General features: G+C 38.0%; 1 protein-coding gene across 1 annotated transcript in view; it reads right to left on the bottom strand.

Moving 5' to 3' along the window:
• Window positions 1-3,384: 3,384 nt before the first annotated feature.
• The window catches only part of uspl1 (ubiquitin specific peptidase like 1), a 29,375-nt gene continuing 13,960 nt past the window's right edge, over window positions 3,385-18,799 (bottom strand). Inside the window, exons 5-9 of the mRNA XM_072577262.1 lie at window positions 14,632-14,745; window positions 13,072-13,201; window positions 10,939-11,064; window positions 10,688-10,848; window positions 3,385-6,880 (exon numbers count right to left, since the gene is read on the bottom strand). Coding sequence (XP_072433363.1) covers window positions 4,854-6,880; window positions 10,688-10,848; window positions 10,939-11,064; window positions 13,072-13,201; window positions 14,632-14,745 — 2,558 coding nt within the window. The 3' untranslated portion in view covers window positions 3,385-4,853. The remainder of the gene's footprint in view (window positions 6,881-10,687; window positions 10,849-10,938; window positions 11,065-13,071; window positions 13,202-14,631; window positions 14,746-18,799) is intronic.

Here is an 18,799-nt window from a genome sequence, read left to right on the forward strand (position 1 = left end):
CTTATCCCCTTCCTAGAATCAGTTTTAAACCTAAGATGTTAGACACAGGGACTTTGGTGAGTATTGTCCTAGTGGTGTTTTTGGTACTGTGACAGAAATGCCTTTTGAGTACCATGCTATAAGCAGTTTTTTTTTGATTTGGGATTAATGCGACTTATTTTACTAGTTAAAAATCTTTGACTTCACATTACATAGATGGTTTGGTTTATTCCATTTTATCTGTTGCTTACATAATAAACTTCTGTTTAATTAAGGCGGCACATCTGTTGCATTGCATACTTATATTTTTGTAAGGGACCACTTTATTAAAACAAATGAAAATATGGTCTGTAAATCCAGGTTCCTGTATGGAATCTTGACTTGTCCAGTAATACTGCTGGATCATAACATTATTTGAAAAAGCAGAAATTGCACAACTATAGGAAAATATCAGGAGTGTAGCATGAAGCAGCTCCTTCAGAATGACAGCACAGGGTGATAGATTCATTCTGTGATTTACAGATTCACAAACTTCCTGAAAATCTTTAATTCGGAGCATACTCCTACTCCATTGAAGCTTCATAAAAACATTACTGTTCTTTGTCAATCCACATATCAGCCTTGTTAATGTGACACACAAATGACTGTTTTGTCCACTGTATCAACTTTTTGGTGCCTCATTTTGCAACACTTCAACCCTCAGGACTTCTTTGTGTTCATTGCAATGTTATAAATCTCTACCTTTAATACTATTCTTAGCTTTGAGTGCACCCACAGATGGGTCTTTCATACTGAGCTTTTGTTTTCGTTAAAAATGGAATGCATTATTTTTAAACTATTTCTTCAAAAGTTTACATTATTTATTTTAGAGTCAGCTTTATTGTGAAAAGAGGCATTTGGCCCATGATCTCTGCATCACAACTATCTAATTGCGTTTTTCAACATTCAGTCCATTGCCTTGAAAGGGCACTTCAAGGGATCATCTAAATGCTTCTTAAATGTTGTGATGATTAAGTCTCCTACACTTTTAACAGTGAGTTCCAGATATTTGTCACTCTTCAGATGAAAAAATGTTTTCCTTGAATTCCTCTAAACCTCCTGCCCGACATTACCATAGTTATTAGTCTCTTTATCCAGTTAACCAGTCCTCCCCTCAAAACCATGCAATTTATGTTAAAGCTTTTGTTTGTGACTATTTCAATTTCAAATTTGCATACAAGTTAATTGGATTATGATCACCATTTTGCAACATATCTTCTACAAATTATTTAACAGGATATGGTTAATTAATAAAAACTTAAAACATTGATTCCAACACCCCCCGTTAGTTCCACAACTTGTTGCTCCAATGAATTGTCATAAGAACATTCTACAAGACCCATTCTTTATCTTCAAGGCAAGTTAACCTTTTTGATTATCCCACTATATAAAAGTTGAAGCCCCTAGAATTGTCTGCCTTGGTCACAAGCTCCATTTATTTAATGATGGCTCCACCAGGATAACTATCAGTAAGAGACCTATAAACTATGACCACTAGCGTTCTGGACTTTTACAATTCCTAATGTCCACCCATTCTAAATCTACTTCCAGATCTTTTGACTTCAGATCCTTTTTCATGAATGACCTTGTCATCCTTTACTATCTGGGCTATCCCTATTCTTTTGTCATTCTATAGCTATTTCCAAAATACTGTGTAACTTGAATTATTTATTTACCAACCTTAGTCACCTGTAACCAATGAATAAATCTAAACCTCTTTAGACAGTAGTTCATTTATCTTATATGGGATACTTTGAACCGATAAAGATATGGACATTGGACTTCTTACTTCTGTTCTCCTTCAGTGGCTGAGGTAATGTTTTGCCTGAGTTAATCTATTTGCCTTTAAATATATCTTAAAAACTAATTGGTGGACTTTAATAAAACTTGATATACAAATAGGGTAATATCCAAAGAACCGTTTGTTTTTGGTAAAGATACAGATCTGAATCCTGGAATTTTAAGGATCCATGCAAATTAGGGGATTGGTTGAATTAGTTTGGTTGTTTTTAAAAGAATGTTGCGTTTTGTTTTACTTGGAATGCTGACTGTTTTTAGTCTTGGGGATTGCCTAAGCTCCTGTTGTAAAAGTTGCCACAACATGCAATATATAAGCAGTTTTCAGAGCAGGCTGATGGGATGCGAGGATTGGCTTGAAATCTCTCTACAGCAAGTTGGAGGCTCTTAATCGTTTCTTATTTTAACTTTGCAGTTACAGAATATCTACTTGGCAGGTAAAAGTTTCAACGAAGAGGTATATAATAGTAATAACATCAAGTTAAAAGCAAACTGGAGAGATGGGCTCTACTGAATGCCTTCCACTTATTTCATTCAACAATACATATTTTCCTGGGCATGCAGTAAAGTAATAACAGACAGTAAATCCATAAACTCTGTACTAGACCCCATCAAAGGAACAAAAGTACCTTCTGAATTGCTCCAAACAGGTGACAGCCAGAGCACAGCTGATTTTAAATTTAAACTGGGGGGGGGGAGGAAAAGAGGTAGAGAGTTGTGTGTGAAACCTAGAGACCATTTCTCCTGGATGCTGTGCCTAAAAGGCATTTGCTTCCTGTTCCAAAAGGAAAATGGGACTCATCAAATCCTACCTTTTTCCGTTTCCATAGGTTGACTTAGCCTAAAATCGGCTACGGATGCAGCCCAAACTTCAGGAAATTTTGGGACAATATGTTGGGACTCTGGCCTGCACTGCGACTGATCTCAAAATCAATTTCCCTTTGCTGTGTACCTGAGACATTGAGCACTTCTGGGGTACATAGAAAGATTAGCCCAGGTTTTATCAGTATAAGACAGCCTTCAATATTTTAAGTTATCATTTAATAATTTGGTCTTGATCATTCCAGTGGACCATAATTACATGGTTTTCAATTCCAAATCTGTACTGATTTACAACACACACTGAACAATGTGTTGGGATGCACCAGTTCAGGATTTCTGGCATTGACCACATCAGGGAAACTCCTAAGACAAGAAAGTGATATTCTTGCCATTAAAGGCTCAAATTTTACATCTGTCAGCTTCTTGACTACCCAACCATTGTTAACTGAACCAATTCATAACCTCAACATTTTCTTTGACACGTTACCACAACTACACACCACCAATTAAACTCCTTCAGGAAATACTGAATGGCAAAAGAAAACTGCTCATTTACACTTTATCCTATTTCAGTTATCCACCCTGCATCCCTAGGACCTCCTGCTCTGCACCTCAAATTAACTTTATTGTCTACTCCACGAGCCGATTGTGTGTTTTGCAAGGTCAGTTCCAGAAATGCAAGACATTAGATCGAATTAATACCAGAGTGCTGGATTAGATATATTTAGACTATTGACCAACTGAAGGTTAGGTATATTACAATAGGTTTATTGTTTGGTCGCATGGCCAGCTTAACATTTTTATTGGAAGTACAATAACCAACCAGCTAGTAACTTTCAAAGTCAGAGGAACTCAAAACTAAGTACAACACAAATAATTTACACAAACACTGGAAAGAATACAAAGCACCCTGGGTTACTAAGAGTTCACTAAAATGGTTATTTGCTTTGTCTTGGGTTGATGGTCTGGCTTGAGTAATATTCTACTGGTGTAATTCTCAGTATAAGATGCATGGCTTATATTAGAATTCACAAACATTAAGAACAGTAAACTTTATTAGATATCAAAACATCCCTTAAATAAATCAGTTTAACTTTGTGACCACCGAACAAAATATATCCACATCTTAGAACTTTGAGCACAAATGTCGACATTGAACTTTCAAAACCTATGAAACAACACTGGAATCATACAAAATGAAATAAATCAGGGACTACAAACTTTGGAGCTCTGAAATAAATTTTAAAAAGCTGGAAAAAACACCATCCATGAAGAGAAACCAGCTGACGTGTTGGACAGAACCCTGAAGAAGGCTCCTGCCTGGAAGATTAAGAAAAATCTTCTCTCCACAGATCCTAATTGACCTGCGTGTCTCTAGCATCTTGTCTTTTTAAAACTTATCACAATAGTGATCCAATTTATATTTCAAAAAGTTGCCCTTATTTACATGATATGCTAATTTTAATTGTAAGTCTAGCTCCCTTCACAACGTTAACTGAAAGAACTATCATTTCCAGCAATTCTAAACCACATTGCACAAGTGGCAAATATTTCTCATTACATGTTTCCATTTAAGTCAAAAGTACACATTACAGGAAATGTACAAGATGACAATCTATTGAACAAAATTTAGATGACAGGAACAACAATCCAAACGAAGTGGATTATAGCTGCCATTACAGACTTGGAGTTATTCCAATAGATCAATTGCTTCATGCTATTGAACTTAGTCTATTCTTTCCACTAAACTGATAATTTGATTTTATTCAATTTTGTTTAGCCTGTCTGTAATAAGTTTCAGCAAAATATTTGAAATATAAACATTGTAAATGATTTAAATATTTGTAGTTTACAATAGGGTTAACAAATTGCACTTCAAATTAAGTTTAACAAAAATATGGTAAGCACTGACAGAAAGTTGAACTCCATTTGTCAAGAACAACATCAGTTCAGTCTTTTTCTTAACGGGAAGTTAGCAACATGTATTAAACATGCATTACCAACATTCTATTCAGTAGTGTCATTACAACCTCACAAGTCCTTCAAATACCACAAACTACCTGAAAACAAAGTAGGTACATTCACAGAATGCATTCATTTGTCTCAAAATTTTAAAAATACCTTTTTAAACATGCAAGAGACTGGGCACAATTTACTCTAAGTTTTAAATTATAGGAGACAATATTTCCTCACTGCTTTAGCAAAATGACCATTTCCTAACAGTTTTCAAAAAGATTTTCATCAAAGTTAGGTAATTCATCGTGATCTCCTGTTAAAGAGTTCAGTGTGGATGTGGACAATAAATCTACCAACATTTCCTCCTTTGTGGGACTCTCATAAACTGATTCACAGTTACCAATGGATTCAATTTTATGGCTCTGCACCTGTAAAGTTGAAACAGGTGATATGTGATCACCATTAACAGTCCTTGGAGTTATGTTACACTCATTACTCAATTTACAGTTTGCTGCTCTTCCACAAAGCCATGAGTCACTACTTTGCAAGTCATTAGATGTAGTAGTGGTTGTAGCTGGGGTGAAAAGTTCTGCAAGTAATTCATCATGGCCTGGGCTATTATTCAATGAAGCACTTGAACTGGCTGAATAAACAGACTTATCATTTTCAACACCAAGCTCACGCCAAAGTTCATTCAATACATCATCATACAACATGCTTCCATTATTTGCAACATTTAACTGTCCTTCAAGACTTGAAGTACTTGCATAGTCGCTATCAAATTCATCCTGCTTAGTTTTCATGAGCTGTTCAAGCGAACTGAGTTGATCTTTTTTGTCTTGAAGTTTTTTGAGCAACTTGAGACGAAGGCAATGAGCTTTTGAGCTGGCATAATTCAGTTGTGTTTGCTTGTTTGAACTGGAGCACTGATTCTTCAAAGTACAAGTACCTGTTTCAGATTTTGAGGGGTGAGTACATTTTGATGAATTATTAAGAAATGTTTTGTTTAATGTATGGATACCAGAAGAGATTGTCTTAGGCAACAATACTTTGCAGTTCTCATTCATGTTACCAGGATTTTGAGGCAAATAGTTGTCATTTTGTACACAAGCAGCAGTAGGAATATTTGAATCTTGAGAGACAGATAGCTCTTTGGCGCTTTGTGTGCGTTTTGATAAATATTTGGTCTTGAACCCATCAAAGCGGTCCTTTACAGGGTACTTTGGATCAGTGATTTTCAATGAAGCATTGCCTTTGTGAGCATTCTTCACCTCATTCTGAGGCAATATTCTAGATTGATTGCCTGCCAGCGTTGAAAGGTGGCGGTTGAACAAGTTCCTTGTCCAACCTACAGCAAAGCTTTTTTTAGCTGCTAGAGGTTGGGAAATATCAGCTGATGACCCATTTATAGTAGACGTTTTCAAGTTCTCAGATACTGGGATTTTGGTGTGATCTTCCTTTTGTACTCTTGCCTTAGACTGTATAGACATTTCTGAACAATCGGATGCAGTTTTTCTTTCTTGGGTAGGAGAGGAATTTGAACTTGTTACATTATCTTTTTGTAATAGAGCAGACGAGGCACCGGCTACATCAATTCCTTGTAGCTGCGATGGTCTAGGTGGCCATGAAGATGCTTTGGATTTTAAAATGTATTTTTGAGGCATGTCAGGTTCAATGACTGTTACCTGGTTTATTTGTTGGGAAATGTCCTTAGAATACTGTATATCAGTACGAGGTTGTACAGATACATCATGACCAACAGCCACTTGAGTCACAAGAGGTGAATTTTGTAGAGTTTTCTCCTTATTCTGCAAATCATATTGCTCAGCACTTGGTATGATTTGTGTATTGTCTACTGGCTTCCGCTCATTGTCGACTTTAACTTCTACAAGATTCAGCGTTACCACGGCATCATCTGTCAGATGTTCCAAACTCGCAAGTAAGTTATTACTTGAAGTTCCTTGTTCACCTTCTTTTACACAGTTTGCATTAGGTTTAATCTCTGGATGTGCACTGAAAATTGGTTTCTTGACTGCACTTAACTGAACAGGACTGTTAGATGATGTTTCACAGAGCTGCTGTGATACAGAGGTAGTGGCATTGCTTTTGAAGGTTGGGAAAGATGCAGAGGTTGAATCACTAAATGAAAGTGTGGTGCTGCTTTGTGTTGGATTTTCAAGGTCAGTCTTTTCCCAGATGACAATGTGAATTTCATGCGCAGGAACATTTAAAACTGAATGCCGACAACTAGTAGAACCTTTCAAGTCATCACATTCAAGCCATGACCCTGCAAGACAAGACCAAAAATAAACTCAAGAACAGCTACTTATAAAGGTTGTTTGAAAAAAAATACTTTAACTAACTGGAAAATATGTACTACACTTATTTTTATTACACACACGCTTCACAGACCTCTCTCATATGCTCACACATACACTCCCACATGCACCCTCTCACAGAGTTGTCTCTCTTTAGACACACTCACACAGACACTCACAACACCAACACCACCACCACTATCCCCCACACCCCCCCAAGACACGCACATGTTTGTGGGGTGAATTTGTACTTGCAGAATTACATTGTACTTTGCTCAAAAACTGCAGCTCACACCTGAAATGCATTATCTGGGCCGACATGACACCAACTGTTAAAGTTCACTTGAGAATGTCGCTTTTAAAAAAGTTTTATGATTTACATATGAAAGAACTGAAACCAACATGGTCATTCTAAAAGATGAGAGACTTAAACAATCCAGGTCTTTTTCAATATATAATTTCAGTTACGTAATACTGCAAACTTTTGCTATAAATTCTGTGTCTTATGATCTTGTACTCCACAACCACCTGAAGGAGCAGCACTCCGAAAGCTAGTGCTTCCAAATCAACCTGTTGGACTATAACCTGGTGTGGTGTGTTTTTTTTTAACTATGTACATCCCAGCCCAATACTGGGACCTCCAAATCAACTATTACAGACCCAAAGACATTAGAAACAATTTGTAAACCAGCTCACTATCTGGCACGTTTCTTCCTAAATTTCTGTTGTGAAGCCACATGCGTGTAGCATGGGCTTCAGAACTACAGAATCTTCATACAGATGTGAAATGTAAATGTATAACCTTATCCTTTATGCAAAAATCAAACTGTAAGACTTTCTAGCATCAAAAACACTTCAAACTCTAAAATTTTGAGATTTTATAAGTAGGAGTTTTTAAATAGGTTAAAAATCACAACACCAGGAGACAGTCCAACAGGTTTATTTGGAAGTACTAGATTTCAGTGTGCTGCTTCTTGACTAGTTACCTGATGAAGGAGCAGTACTCTGAAAACTAATACTTCCAAATAAACCTGTTGGAATATAACCTGGTGTTGTGTGACTTTTAACTTCGTATACCCCAGTCCAACACCGGCATCTCCACATCACATTTAAATAAGTTCAGCTTTAAACATGGTGCAGCTAGGAAGGGCGAGAGGGGAGGGAGAGAACTGGGGTGTTGATAAGAGGAAAAAGAGAGGGTTTGTGAACAGGTTTGGGGGATTAAGGGGCCAAAGGAGGTAGGAGAGGTAAACGTTGAAGGGTAGGGCGTGGAGTGAAGTAGGATGGGGATGATGGTGCTGCACCACTTCCCCATCCCGGGCACTGTCCTCACTCACTCCCATCCCCTTCACTATCCTACCGCACGCTTGGACCACCTTTGATTCTTCCTGCTGATCTCTGCTTCAATGGCGCTCTTTCTAGTTGTGTGCAGTTCCTTTATATGTGACACACTGGAATTCTATGTAATGCGTGGTGCTTCAGGAATTGTGCTTGTGTGTATTTCCACATTGATGCAAATGAGCAGTCGCAAGAGACACTGAGTATCAGCAGATATTAGCTTCCAAATTAGACCCACAGTTTTACCTTTTCCCCATAAACCTGCACATTAGCCTTCTTCTGGTATACATTCATTTGCTTTTCAAAAACTCTAATGTAATTTGATCTTGCCTTGCTTTCAGATACTCTTTTCAAGATCTTAGGCTAACCATTTGCCCTGTAGCTCTTCTCAATATTTCAAATTTATTAGCAAAAAAAAGGTAAACCTGTCAATAAATTTATTTCTTGAAGAGACCACATACAATTTACACAACTTTCTTTAGCCCTGCAGAAATGTTTACTCCAACTGGTTCAGGTTGTGAAGGAAGACATCTTGATTATCTGATCAAATGTCCGTGATTATGTAAATCACTGGACAACTCATTTCCAGAGGAGAAGATTAAATTTACCATTTCTGTTTCACATTTCTATTCCCAATATCCAAAGATAAAAGCTTTCTTGCCCCCCAAATACTAGCTAGCATCTCGGTTCTGTAGTCTTGCATGAACCTGGTTAGTACCACCATTACGTGTGGGGACACCTCCCACCTTGTACATGACAGGTACTCATGTGACTCAGCCAACGTTGTTCATCTTACACATTGCAGGCAAGGATGCCCTGAGGCATGGTACATTGGGGAAACCGAGCAAAGGCTACGACAACGGATGAATGGGCACCGCACAACAATCAACAGACAGGAGTGTTCCCTCCCAGTTGGGGAACACTTCAGTGGTTCAGGACATTTGACCTTGGACCTTCGGGTGACCATCCTCCAAGGCGGACTTCGGGACACGCAGCAGCAAAAAGTGGCCGAGCAGAGGCTGATAGCTAAGTTCCATACTCATAGGGAGGGCCTCAACCGGGACCTTGGGTTCATGTCACATTACAGGTGACCACCATTGCACTATACACAGACACCCCTACACACACACACACACACACACACACACACACACACACATGCACCCCCTCACAGACTGAAGAAACTCTACACTCACTACACACATACACTTTCTCACACTCTCAATCCCCAACCCAGACGGACACACACACAGACAAAGACCCACATGCACACATATATTTTGTGGGGTGAATTTGTACTTTCAGGGTTACATTGTACTTTGCTCAAAAACTGCATGCATTCAGGTAGAACTCAGTTATCTCCCTTTTTAGATTAGAATCAATCTAAACATCATGGCATAGACAGAGAACACAGGGGGCTAATACCTTCAACATATTGTCTAGCTATCACCCATTGTTAACAGCTAGCCTGAGAATGCAACTTTTTAAAAGCAGTTTTGTGATTTACACACGAAAGGAGTGAAACTATATGGTATTCAAACAGGTGAAAGACTTAACAATCAATTTTTCAATGTATAATTTTCAGTTACATCACACTGTAAATTTTTGCTATAAATTCTGTGTGTTAGGATTGAGCCCTCTACTATCACCTGATGAAGGAGTGACGCTCCGAAAGTTAGTGTGCTTCCAATTAAACCTGTTGGACTATAACCTGGTGTTGTGCGATTTTTAACTTTGTACACCCCAGTCCAACACCGGCATCTCCAAATCATGGTTAATCTTCAGCAGGCAAGAACGTATTCAAATCCAGAAGGCTTATCACCAATTAGTACCACACTCAAGTAAAATTTTTCTCTTCATTTACCAACAGGTGACTCACCAAAGTGCAAGCCCAATGGCAATGATATTAACTGAAGTAAAATTTACAGTCATTTTAAACCTAATTTTATCAGTCCATTTTTGAAAACTGATCACCTAGCTTAATAAAATGTATTTTCAACTCGCTGCGATGACTGAAAAATAACCTGCTACTTTAATTTTGCAGTGTAAATCCAATCTGAAAAAGTAGTGGAGGGTGAGAAAGAATAAAAGAGAAGTACCTGGCAGACCTCTGAGCACTTCCATGAAATGCTGGGCAGAGCAGTAGCTCTCTCCTAAACATTTAAATTTGTAACTGTTGAAGGGAACTCTATGCATGTGCTCAGATATATGTACAGCTTTCTTCTGGGTAGGCTAAAAACCTTAGGCCTGGCAGATACCAAGAAATGCTAGATCTCAAATTATGGACACGGACCCCAAGTCCAGCAGTTGCACAGAAAATGACACTTTCCTGGCTTGCCAACATTTTCATTTCAAGCAATAAACGGAAAAGCAATTCATAGCAAGAAAAAAAGCTAATTCAAAACTTGAAAACTGATGCTTGAAAAGGCAGTACATACCATCAGAATTTTGAATCCACGTTACAAAGTGTTTCACAGCTTGCAAATACTGAATAATGGTACAGATTCTGTATGAGTTGCCCTGAAAATCAAATCTGTAGCTGTCCAAGTCTGCATGTGGTAGACCTTCCACAAAATGTAGCATATATATTGAGGATACGCTAGGAAAAACAGAATTTAATTTAGTAGTTCCAAGCACTAATTTCAATCATTATTCAATATAAATAAATACGCATAAACAGTGTACCCACCAATCTAAAAGCATTTTCCTTTTTTGATCTTTATCTCGACAGTTATTGCAGGTTGCTTTATGAACAGCATTCAGCGGGTGCCAATCTGAAACTATGTTCATAAATGTAATCAAGGTTTTCCGACACCTATCATAAAAAAACTTCAATTATCATCACATGCAAAGGTTTTACTTCAGTAAAAATCTCTTCTGTATTTGAGTACACACAGTATACTTGAAGGTAAATGTTTATAGCGAAATAAATTGTCCACCTTTTAAATGCCTCAGTTTATAATGATGTAATGCATACACAATATTTAAACTTAATTTAGCCTGGGTAATATTTTGAAGGGGAAGCAATTAGTTTAAGGCAGTACGGGAAATGGAATTTTATTAGTGGTACTGTACAACTTTTATAAATTTAATACTCTCCTCTGGATTTAAATAACCTGGAACATCGATCAGTTAATCAAGATGTCTTTCTTCACTACCTGAATAGACAGCAGTAAATACTTTAAACAAAACTCAAACAATTACTTAAGTTGCTTTCAATGACATAAAACAAAAGAGAAAACAACTTATACAATTAATGATATGGCTTTGGATAATGCAGTAGAAGAGAAGAACCTAGAGGTGCACATACATAATTTTTGAAGTTTGCGTCATACATAGACAGGGTGCATAAAAAGGCATTTGGCACACTTGCCTTCATTGCTCAGTCCTTTGAGTATAGGAGTTAGGAAATCATGTTGATGCTGTACAGGATATTGTGAGACCTCTCCTGGAATACTGTGTTCAGTTCTGGTTGTCCAATTTTCGAAAGGATATTATTAAGCTGGAAAGGGTTTAGAAGAGATTTACCAGGATGTTGCCAGGTCTGAAAGGGTTGAATTATAAAGAAAGGCCGGGACTATTTCAACTGGTGTGTAGGAGGTTGACAGATGACCTTATAGAAGTTTATAAAATAATGAGGGGTATAGATACAGTTAATGGCAGTTATCTTTTCCCTAGGATGGGGGATTTTAGGGGGCACATTTTTAAAGGTGAAAAGAGCAAGATTTAAAAAAAGACATGAGGGGAAAATTATTTTACACAGGATGGTTTGCATGTGGAATGAACTTCCTGAGGAAGTGGCGGGTGTGGGTACAATTACAACATTTAAAAGACATTTGGATAAGTATATGAATAGGAAAGGTTTGGAGGGATACAGACCAGAATAGGCAGGTGGGAATAGTTTAGTTTGGGATTATATACGGCATGGATTGGTTGGATCGATGGGTCTGTCTCCATGCTGTGTGACTCTATGTTCGAGATGTCATAATTGCCTATCTGTAAATTGAAAACACAAGGAGTACTGTTTTCCAGGACAAGAATTTACCAGTCTGGCACAATAATGCTTCTGTACAGCAAAACAGCCAAAGGATCAAAGACCACTTTTTAGATTGCAACATTTTGAATAAACATCTTACCTGCTTTAATTTCAAGGGTATAGCCATAAAGACAAATTCAAAATATTTTTAATTTAGATAAATTGCATATTAACATTAACTTTTACTTATTTAGGAGAAATCTTTAGTGAGAGAAGAAGACTGTTAAGCTATTCCCTATAGTGGAGGCTGTGTCACTGAATTTATTCAAGGCAGAGTTAGGTAGATCTATGACAGACAAGAGAGTCAAGAACAGCAAGACAGTGGGATTGAGGTGATAACCACATCCTCCACAATATTATTAAATAGCAAAGTTGAATGGCCGAATGTTCTAATCTTTTATTTTAAATCTTATATAGTTCTTATTGCTGTTAGATTTGTCTAACATTAGTTTAGCAATTGATTAGATTTGCATAAGATTACAAATTTTTTAAAAATCAAAATGAATGAATTCTGATTTTACTCTTTCACTGTTTCGCCATTAATGAATGAAAATAATGAATGATAAAATTGAATGGAAATTTAATGGTGTCACAACTGAAAAGCTTTGGTTTTCTGACTAAAATGTTTTTGAATTTCTAAAATCCACAAACGTTTTCAGTAAAAATATGGAGAAATGCTGAAAAGTAACATCCAAAACAGGGAAATGTGTGCTAGCCAGCAGTTAGCCTGGTACCTCTATTGTGATTTGATGTACATTAATGAAACTTAATTAAAAATACACTTGCCTTTCCTCGTACTTATACCCACACTTCATGCATTCAAAGCTCCAAATATACGACTGCATGAACAGCGCCTCAACGTATGGATCCTGCCGTAGAAGTTGTGGAAAAGCAAAGACTGGGCTATCGGGAACTCCTAAAGACAGGAGAAAATGCATTAACATATTATAGTAAAGACTAGGTTCTCACAAGCTCCATGTAATATACATTCTAATTCCAATGAGAACTACTCTTGGAGAGGTGGCGGGTGGGGGGGCAAAGAGAGATGGCATTTGAAAGAGGATTTCAGAGTATAGCTCACTAACAATAGGAGAGGGAGAGAAAAAGAATACAGACCTAATCAGTGCAGATTGTCGTTATGTATATTCTGGTTTCTGATTATACCTGTGCACTGATTGAAGTCTAGCACAAGTTATCTGATGGAAACATTAGTAACTGCAAAATTTAACAATCTTCCCCAATATTTTCACTAATTATGTTAACGTCAATATGATATGGGATGACTGCTAAAACTTGTGGGTAACTATGATTAATATTAAGGACATTTTGCTTAGCAATTCTTCTCCCAAATGTTAGCCATGGAGTTCAAAACATCATTACTGAGGTATTCTGCTTTTATCAACTGAAACTACTTGAAAATTGACTATGGCCATTATAAATTATTTGTTCACAGGATCTGGGTGTTGCTAATTAGGCCAGCATTTATTGGTCAACCTAACTGCTCGAGAGATAACGGTGAACGACCTTCATGAAGTGCTGCAGTCTTTGGGGTGCAGATACACTCAGTGCTGTTCAGGATTTCCATGATTTTGATCAAGATACAGTATTGGAATTGTGGCATATTTCCAAGTCAGGATAGCTCAGGGCTTGGAGGGGAATTCACAGGTCGTAACATTCCCATGCATCTACAGCCCTTATTTTTCTAGATGGAATAGGTTGGGGTTTGGAAGATTCTGTTGAAGTGGTCTGGTGAGTTTCTCTATTGCATCCTTGAATGCTTAGAAGTTGATAGGCAGTCAAGCAGGTTACTCATCAAGTAGGCTATTTTGTATAAAATTGTATTGGACACGCATACTGGAAAATGAAGAGTTTTCCATTGATTCTTGACTTCTCACTTGCAGATGGTGGTTTTGGGAAGTCAGAAAGTGAGTTACTACAGAAAACCCAACTTCTAACCTTCTTTTGCAGTCACAGTACTTATATGGCTGATTCAGATGAAATTCTGGTCAACTCATTCTATATACAAGACATTTTCTGCTCCAATTACCATCTCATTTCACTTCTCCTGGCTTCCACCAGAATATAAACCTTCTCTTTTATTCTTCTTCCCATCCACTCACCATTTACTGGTTCAAAATCTATTGCATTTGAACAGTTTTTATTTATGAAAGGTCACGGAGCTAAAACATCATTCTGGTTTCTCACTTGTTACCATTCCTGCTGAGTACCATCAGAATTTTTTTTAACTTTTATTGCATTAATAGCATGTGCATTTAAAAAAATAATCACTTCAATAAATAAAAAATAAAAGAGATTATAAAGTTGCACAGTATATATAAGAATTACCCAATTCGCATTTCAACTTTGGTTGAAGAAGCTGGAAGAGACTCTCTCGGACATTGCTTAATGTTAGTTCGATGCGACCGAGCGTTTCGGGGGTAATTTTCCATAAACCATTACCTGAAATTATAAGAATAGTTCATAAAGTGCAACATGAAAGTCCCTACTAGTGCAGCAATCAAGAAAATCTAAAATTCATGAAATTCTACTTGTATATTTGTGACCAGAAACTGAAGTCACCAAACCTAATGTGAACCAATTCAGAAGTCACAAAGAAACATTAACATGAGTATGTAGCATAGGTCGGAGCTTTTATTTTACACTAATATACATGGTCAGACCTCATGAAGATGGTGGTAATAAATTTGATGTTTGTTACCTCTACTCTTCATTTTTCCAACACACTTCTGGCTGGCCTCCCATCTTCCATAAACAAACTGCTTTCCGCGTCCTAACTTCCATCAAGTCCTGTTCAACACTGTGCTCACTGAAGTACACTTTCCCATTTCACACAATTTTGAAATAATCATCCTCCCGTTCAAGTCTTTTGATGGCCTTGCCCTTCCCCATATTTCTAAAAGCTCCATCAGCCACACAACTCTACACTCTTCTCCTGCCCAATCACTCAACACTACATCTCTCAATCCCTACAATGCGGGTAGAGATCATTTGGCCCTTCAAGTCTGCACTAACCCTCCAAAGAGCATCCAAGTTCCCATCCAAGTAATTTTTAAAATGTACTTTAGAGGTGAGGCTAGCTGCTTTAACTACCCTCCTAAGCATTCCAGATCCTCACCACCCTCTGGATGAAATGTTATTCCTCAAATCTCCTCTGAGTTTACCACCTTTCACCTTTAAATTACAACCCCTTTGTATTGATCATTCCACTAAGGGAACAATTGCTTTCTGTTTATCCTTTCACCATGTCCCTGCCCCTCGATCTTCTAAATCTCTATTAGGACCCCCTTCAAGTTTTAATGCAAGGAGTGTGACAGGTATTGCAGATAACTTAGTTATATGTATTAATCTAAGCTCTATGATGCTGTAGCTATTTACAGAGACTTGGTAGCGAGATGGACAAGACTGGTACTTTAACATTCTGGGATTTAGATGTTTCAGGAGGTGAGATAGAGGAGGATGTAAAAGAGTTGGGGGAGTTGTGTTACTGATAAAGGAGATTATCACAATATACTGAGGGAGAACAAGGACGGCTCGTCCAGTGAGGCCATATGGATAGAGCTCAGGAATACAAAGGATGCAATCACTTCGATTGGATTGTACTATGAGCCTCCCAACAGCCAGCAAGCAATAGAAGAATAGATATGTGGACAGATAATAGAAAAATGTGAAAACCAACAGGGTTGTGGTGGTGGGTAATTTTAACTTGCCTTATATTGACTGGGGCTCAGAGCAGAGCTTGGATGGGAGCGAATTTGTTAGATGTGTCCATGAAAGTTTTTTCAATCGATTTGTAAATAATGCAGTGAGAGAAGGGACCATAATAGACCTGGCATTAAGGAATGAGTGCGGCCCAGTGATCAAAGTTTTAATGGGGGTGCATTTTGAGAATAGTGACTATAATCCTTTCAAGTTTGAAGTTACCCATCGATAAGGACAAGAGTAGTCTTCAGCTACTGAGGTAGGGCTAACCACCACAATGTTAGGCAGGAACTGGGGAATGTAGATTGTGGGTGGCTGTTTAAGAATAAATTTACATCTGGCATGTGGGAATCTTTTAAAGGCCAGTTGTTTAGAGTACAGGTCCAGCATATTCCTATATGTATTAGGGATAAGGATGGCAAGATTTAGGAACCTTGAATTAAGAAAAATTGAGAGCTTTAATCCGAAAGAAAATGGAGGCATACCTAAGGTATAGGAAACTGAAGAGAGACAAAGACCATGAACACATATATAGCAGGAAAGAAAACAAAACAAGGAATTGTAGGGCTAAAAGTGGGCATAAAACATCTTTGGCAAGCAGGATTAAGGAACATCCCAAGGCTTTTATACATAAGGGGCTTTGGAAAGGGTAGGTCCACACAAGGACAAAGGAGGGATTTATGCATGGAGCCGGAGGAAGTGGGTGAGGTCATAAACAAATACTTTGTATCAATATTCACAAAGGAGAAGGACATGGTGGATGGTGAGAGTTGAAAGAGGTATGCTGATAGGCTGGAGCATACCAATATAAAAACAGAGGTGATGTTGGATGTTAAAAAGCACTAAGGTGGACAAATCCCCAGAACCTGATGAGATTTATCCCAGAATGTGAAGAAGCGGATAAGGACATTGCTAGAGCCTTGTACAAAATCGGTTTCCTCTTTAGTCTCAGGAGAGGTCACTGTTCCTTTGCTTAAAGAAGGCAACAGAGAATCTAGGAAATGTCACACTGGTAAGCCTTACATCAGTGATAGGGAAATTATTGATAAAGATTCTTAGGAACAGGATTTACTCACATTTGGAAAAAGATGGTCTTATTAGCAAAAGGCAGTATTGCTTTGTGTGAGGAAGGTTGTGACTCACAAATGAGAAAGTGACAAAAATGATTGATGAGAGCAGGGTAGTAGATATTGTTAATATGGAGTTTAGCAAGGCCTTTGACAAGCTCTCATGGCAGGCTGATAAAAGGTGATGTCACGTGAGAACCACGTAAAGTGCTAAGTTGAATACAAAATTGACTTAGTCACAGAAGAGTCATTGTAGAAGGGTGCTTTTCAGATTGGAACTCTGCGACCAGTGGTATTCTGCAGGGATCAGTGCTGGGACCCCTGTTTGTAATATATATTTGGATGAGAATTAAGTGGCCTGATCAGTAAGTTTGCAGATGGTACAAATGTTGAGGGAGCTACAGATGGTGGAGAGAATTGCCAGAGGATACAGCAGGACATAGATAGGCTAGAGACTTGAGCAGAGAAATGGCAAATAAGAGTTTCATCCGGACAAATACAAGGTGTTGCATTTTGGGAGATTAACTGTAGGAGGGAGGTATACAGTAAATGGCTGAATTCTCAGTAGCATCAATATACAGAAGGATCTAGGTGTACAGAACAACAGTTCCCCAAAAGTGGCAACAAAAGTGAATAAGGTGGTCAAGAAGGAATATGGCATGCTTGCCTTCATTGGTCAAGGCATAGAGTATAAAACATTGGCAAGCCATGCAGCAGCTGTACAGAACTTTAGTTCGACCACATTTGGAATACTATGTACAGTTCTGGTTGCACACTACCAGAAGGATGTGGAAGGCTTAGAGGGTACATAAAAAGCGTTCTTTGATGTTGGAGGATGTTAGCTATGAGGAGAGATTAGATAAATTTGGTTTGTTTTCACTTGAACATTGATGGATGAGGGCACTGTGATAGATGTTTACAATATTATAATAGGCATGGGTAGAAAGGATAGTTGGAGTCTTTTTCCCCCAGGGTAGAAATGTAAACCACTAGGGGACATAGGATTAAGGTAAAAAGGGATAAGTTTAAATAAAAACAACATCTCCTTTAAATAGAAGGTGGTAAATGCATGGCATGTGCTACTAGAGGAAGTTGTGGAGGCAGATACAATAGCAACATCTAAGCAGCATCTTGACAGATATCTGAACAGAGAGGGAATAGAGGGATACAGACAGCATTAAGGCAAAAAGTTTTTAGTTTTTAAAAGGCATGTGTTGGTGCAGTCTTGGTGGGCTGAAGGGCCTGTTCCTGTGCTATACCGTCCTTTCTTCTAGAACAAGGCAGAGGGACAGTAAGACCACGCATTTCAACTTTCTCTGCTGCAAAGAAAACAAACCAAGCTTATCCAGCCTCTCTGCATAGCTAAAGTGCTCCATGCCAGGCAACACCTGGTAAATCTCCTTTGCATCTCCTCCAGTTTAATCTTTCTACATGCAAATATTACATCTGCACACAGTACTTTAGATGTAGCCTAACCAAAGCCCTCCAATGAGACCTCCATGCTCTTATACTCTATGCCTTAATGATAAAGACAAGTGTCACAAATGCCTTAACTACCCTATTAAACTCACCTGCCACCTTCAGGGATTTGTGGACAAGCACTCTGAGATCTTTTGTTGTTCTTAGTTTTCTAGTGTAATGTCATTTGAGTACTTCCTTGCCTTGTTACTTCATTCAAAGTGCATCATGTCACGCTTATCAGGGTTTAAATCCCAACTGTCACTGAT

This window comes from Chiloscyllium punctatum, chromosome 9, assembly GCF_047496795.1.
Source record: "Chiloscyllium punctatum isolate Juve2018m chromosome 9, sChiPun1.3, whole genome shotgun sequence".
Taxonomy (NCBI): Eukaryota; Metazoa; Chordata; class Chondrichthyes; order Orectolobiformes; family Hemiscylliidae; genus Chiloscyllium; species Chiloscyllium punctatum.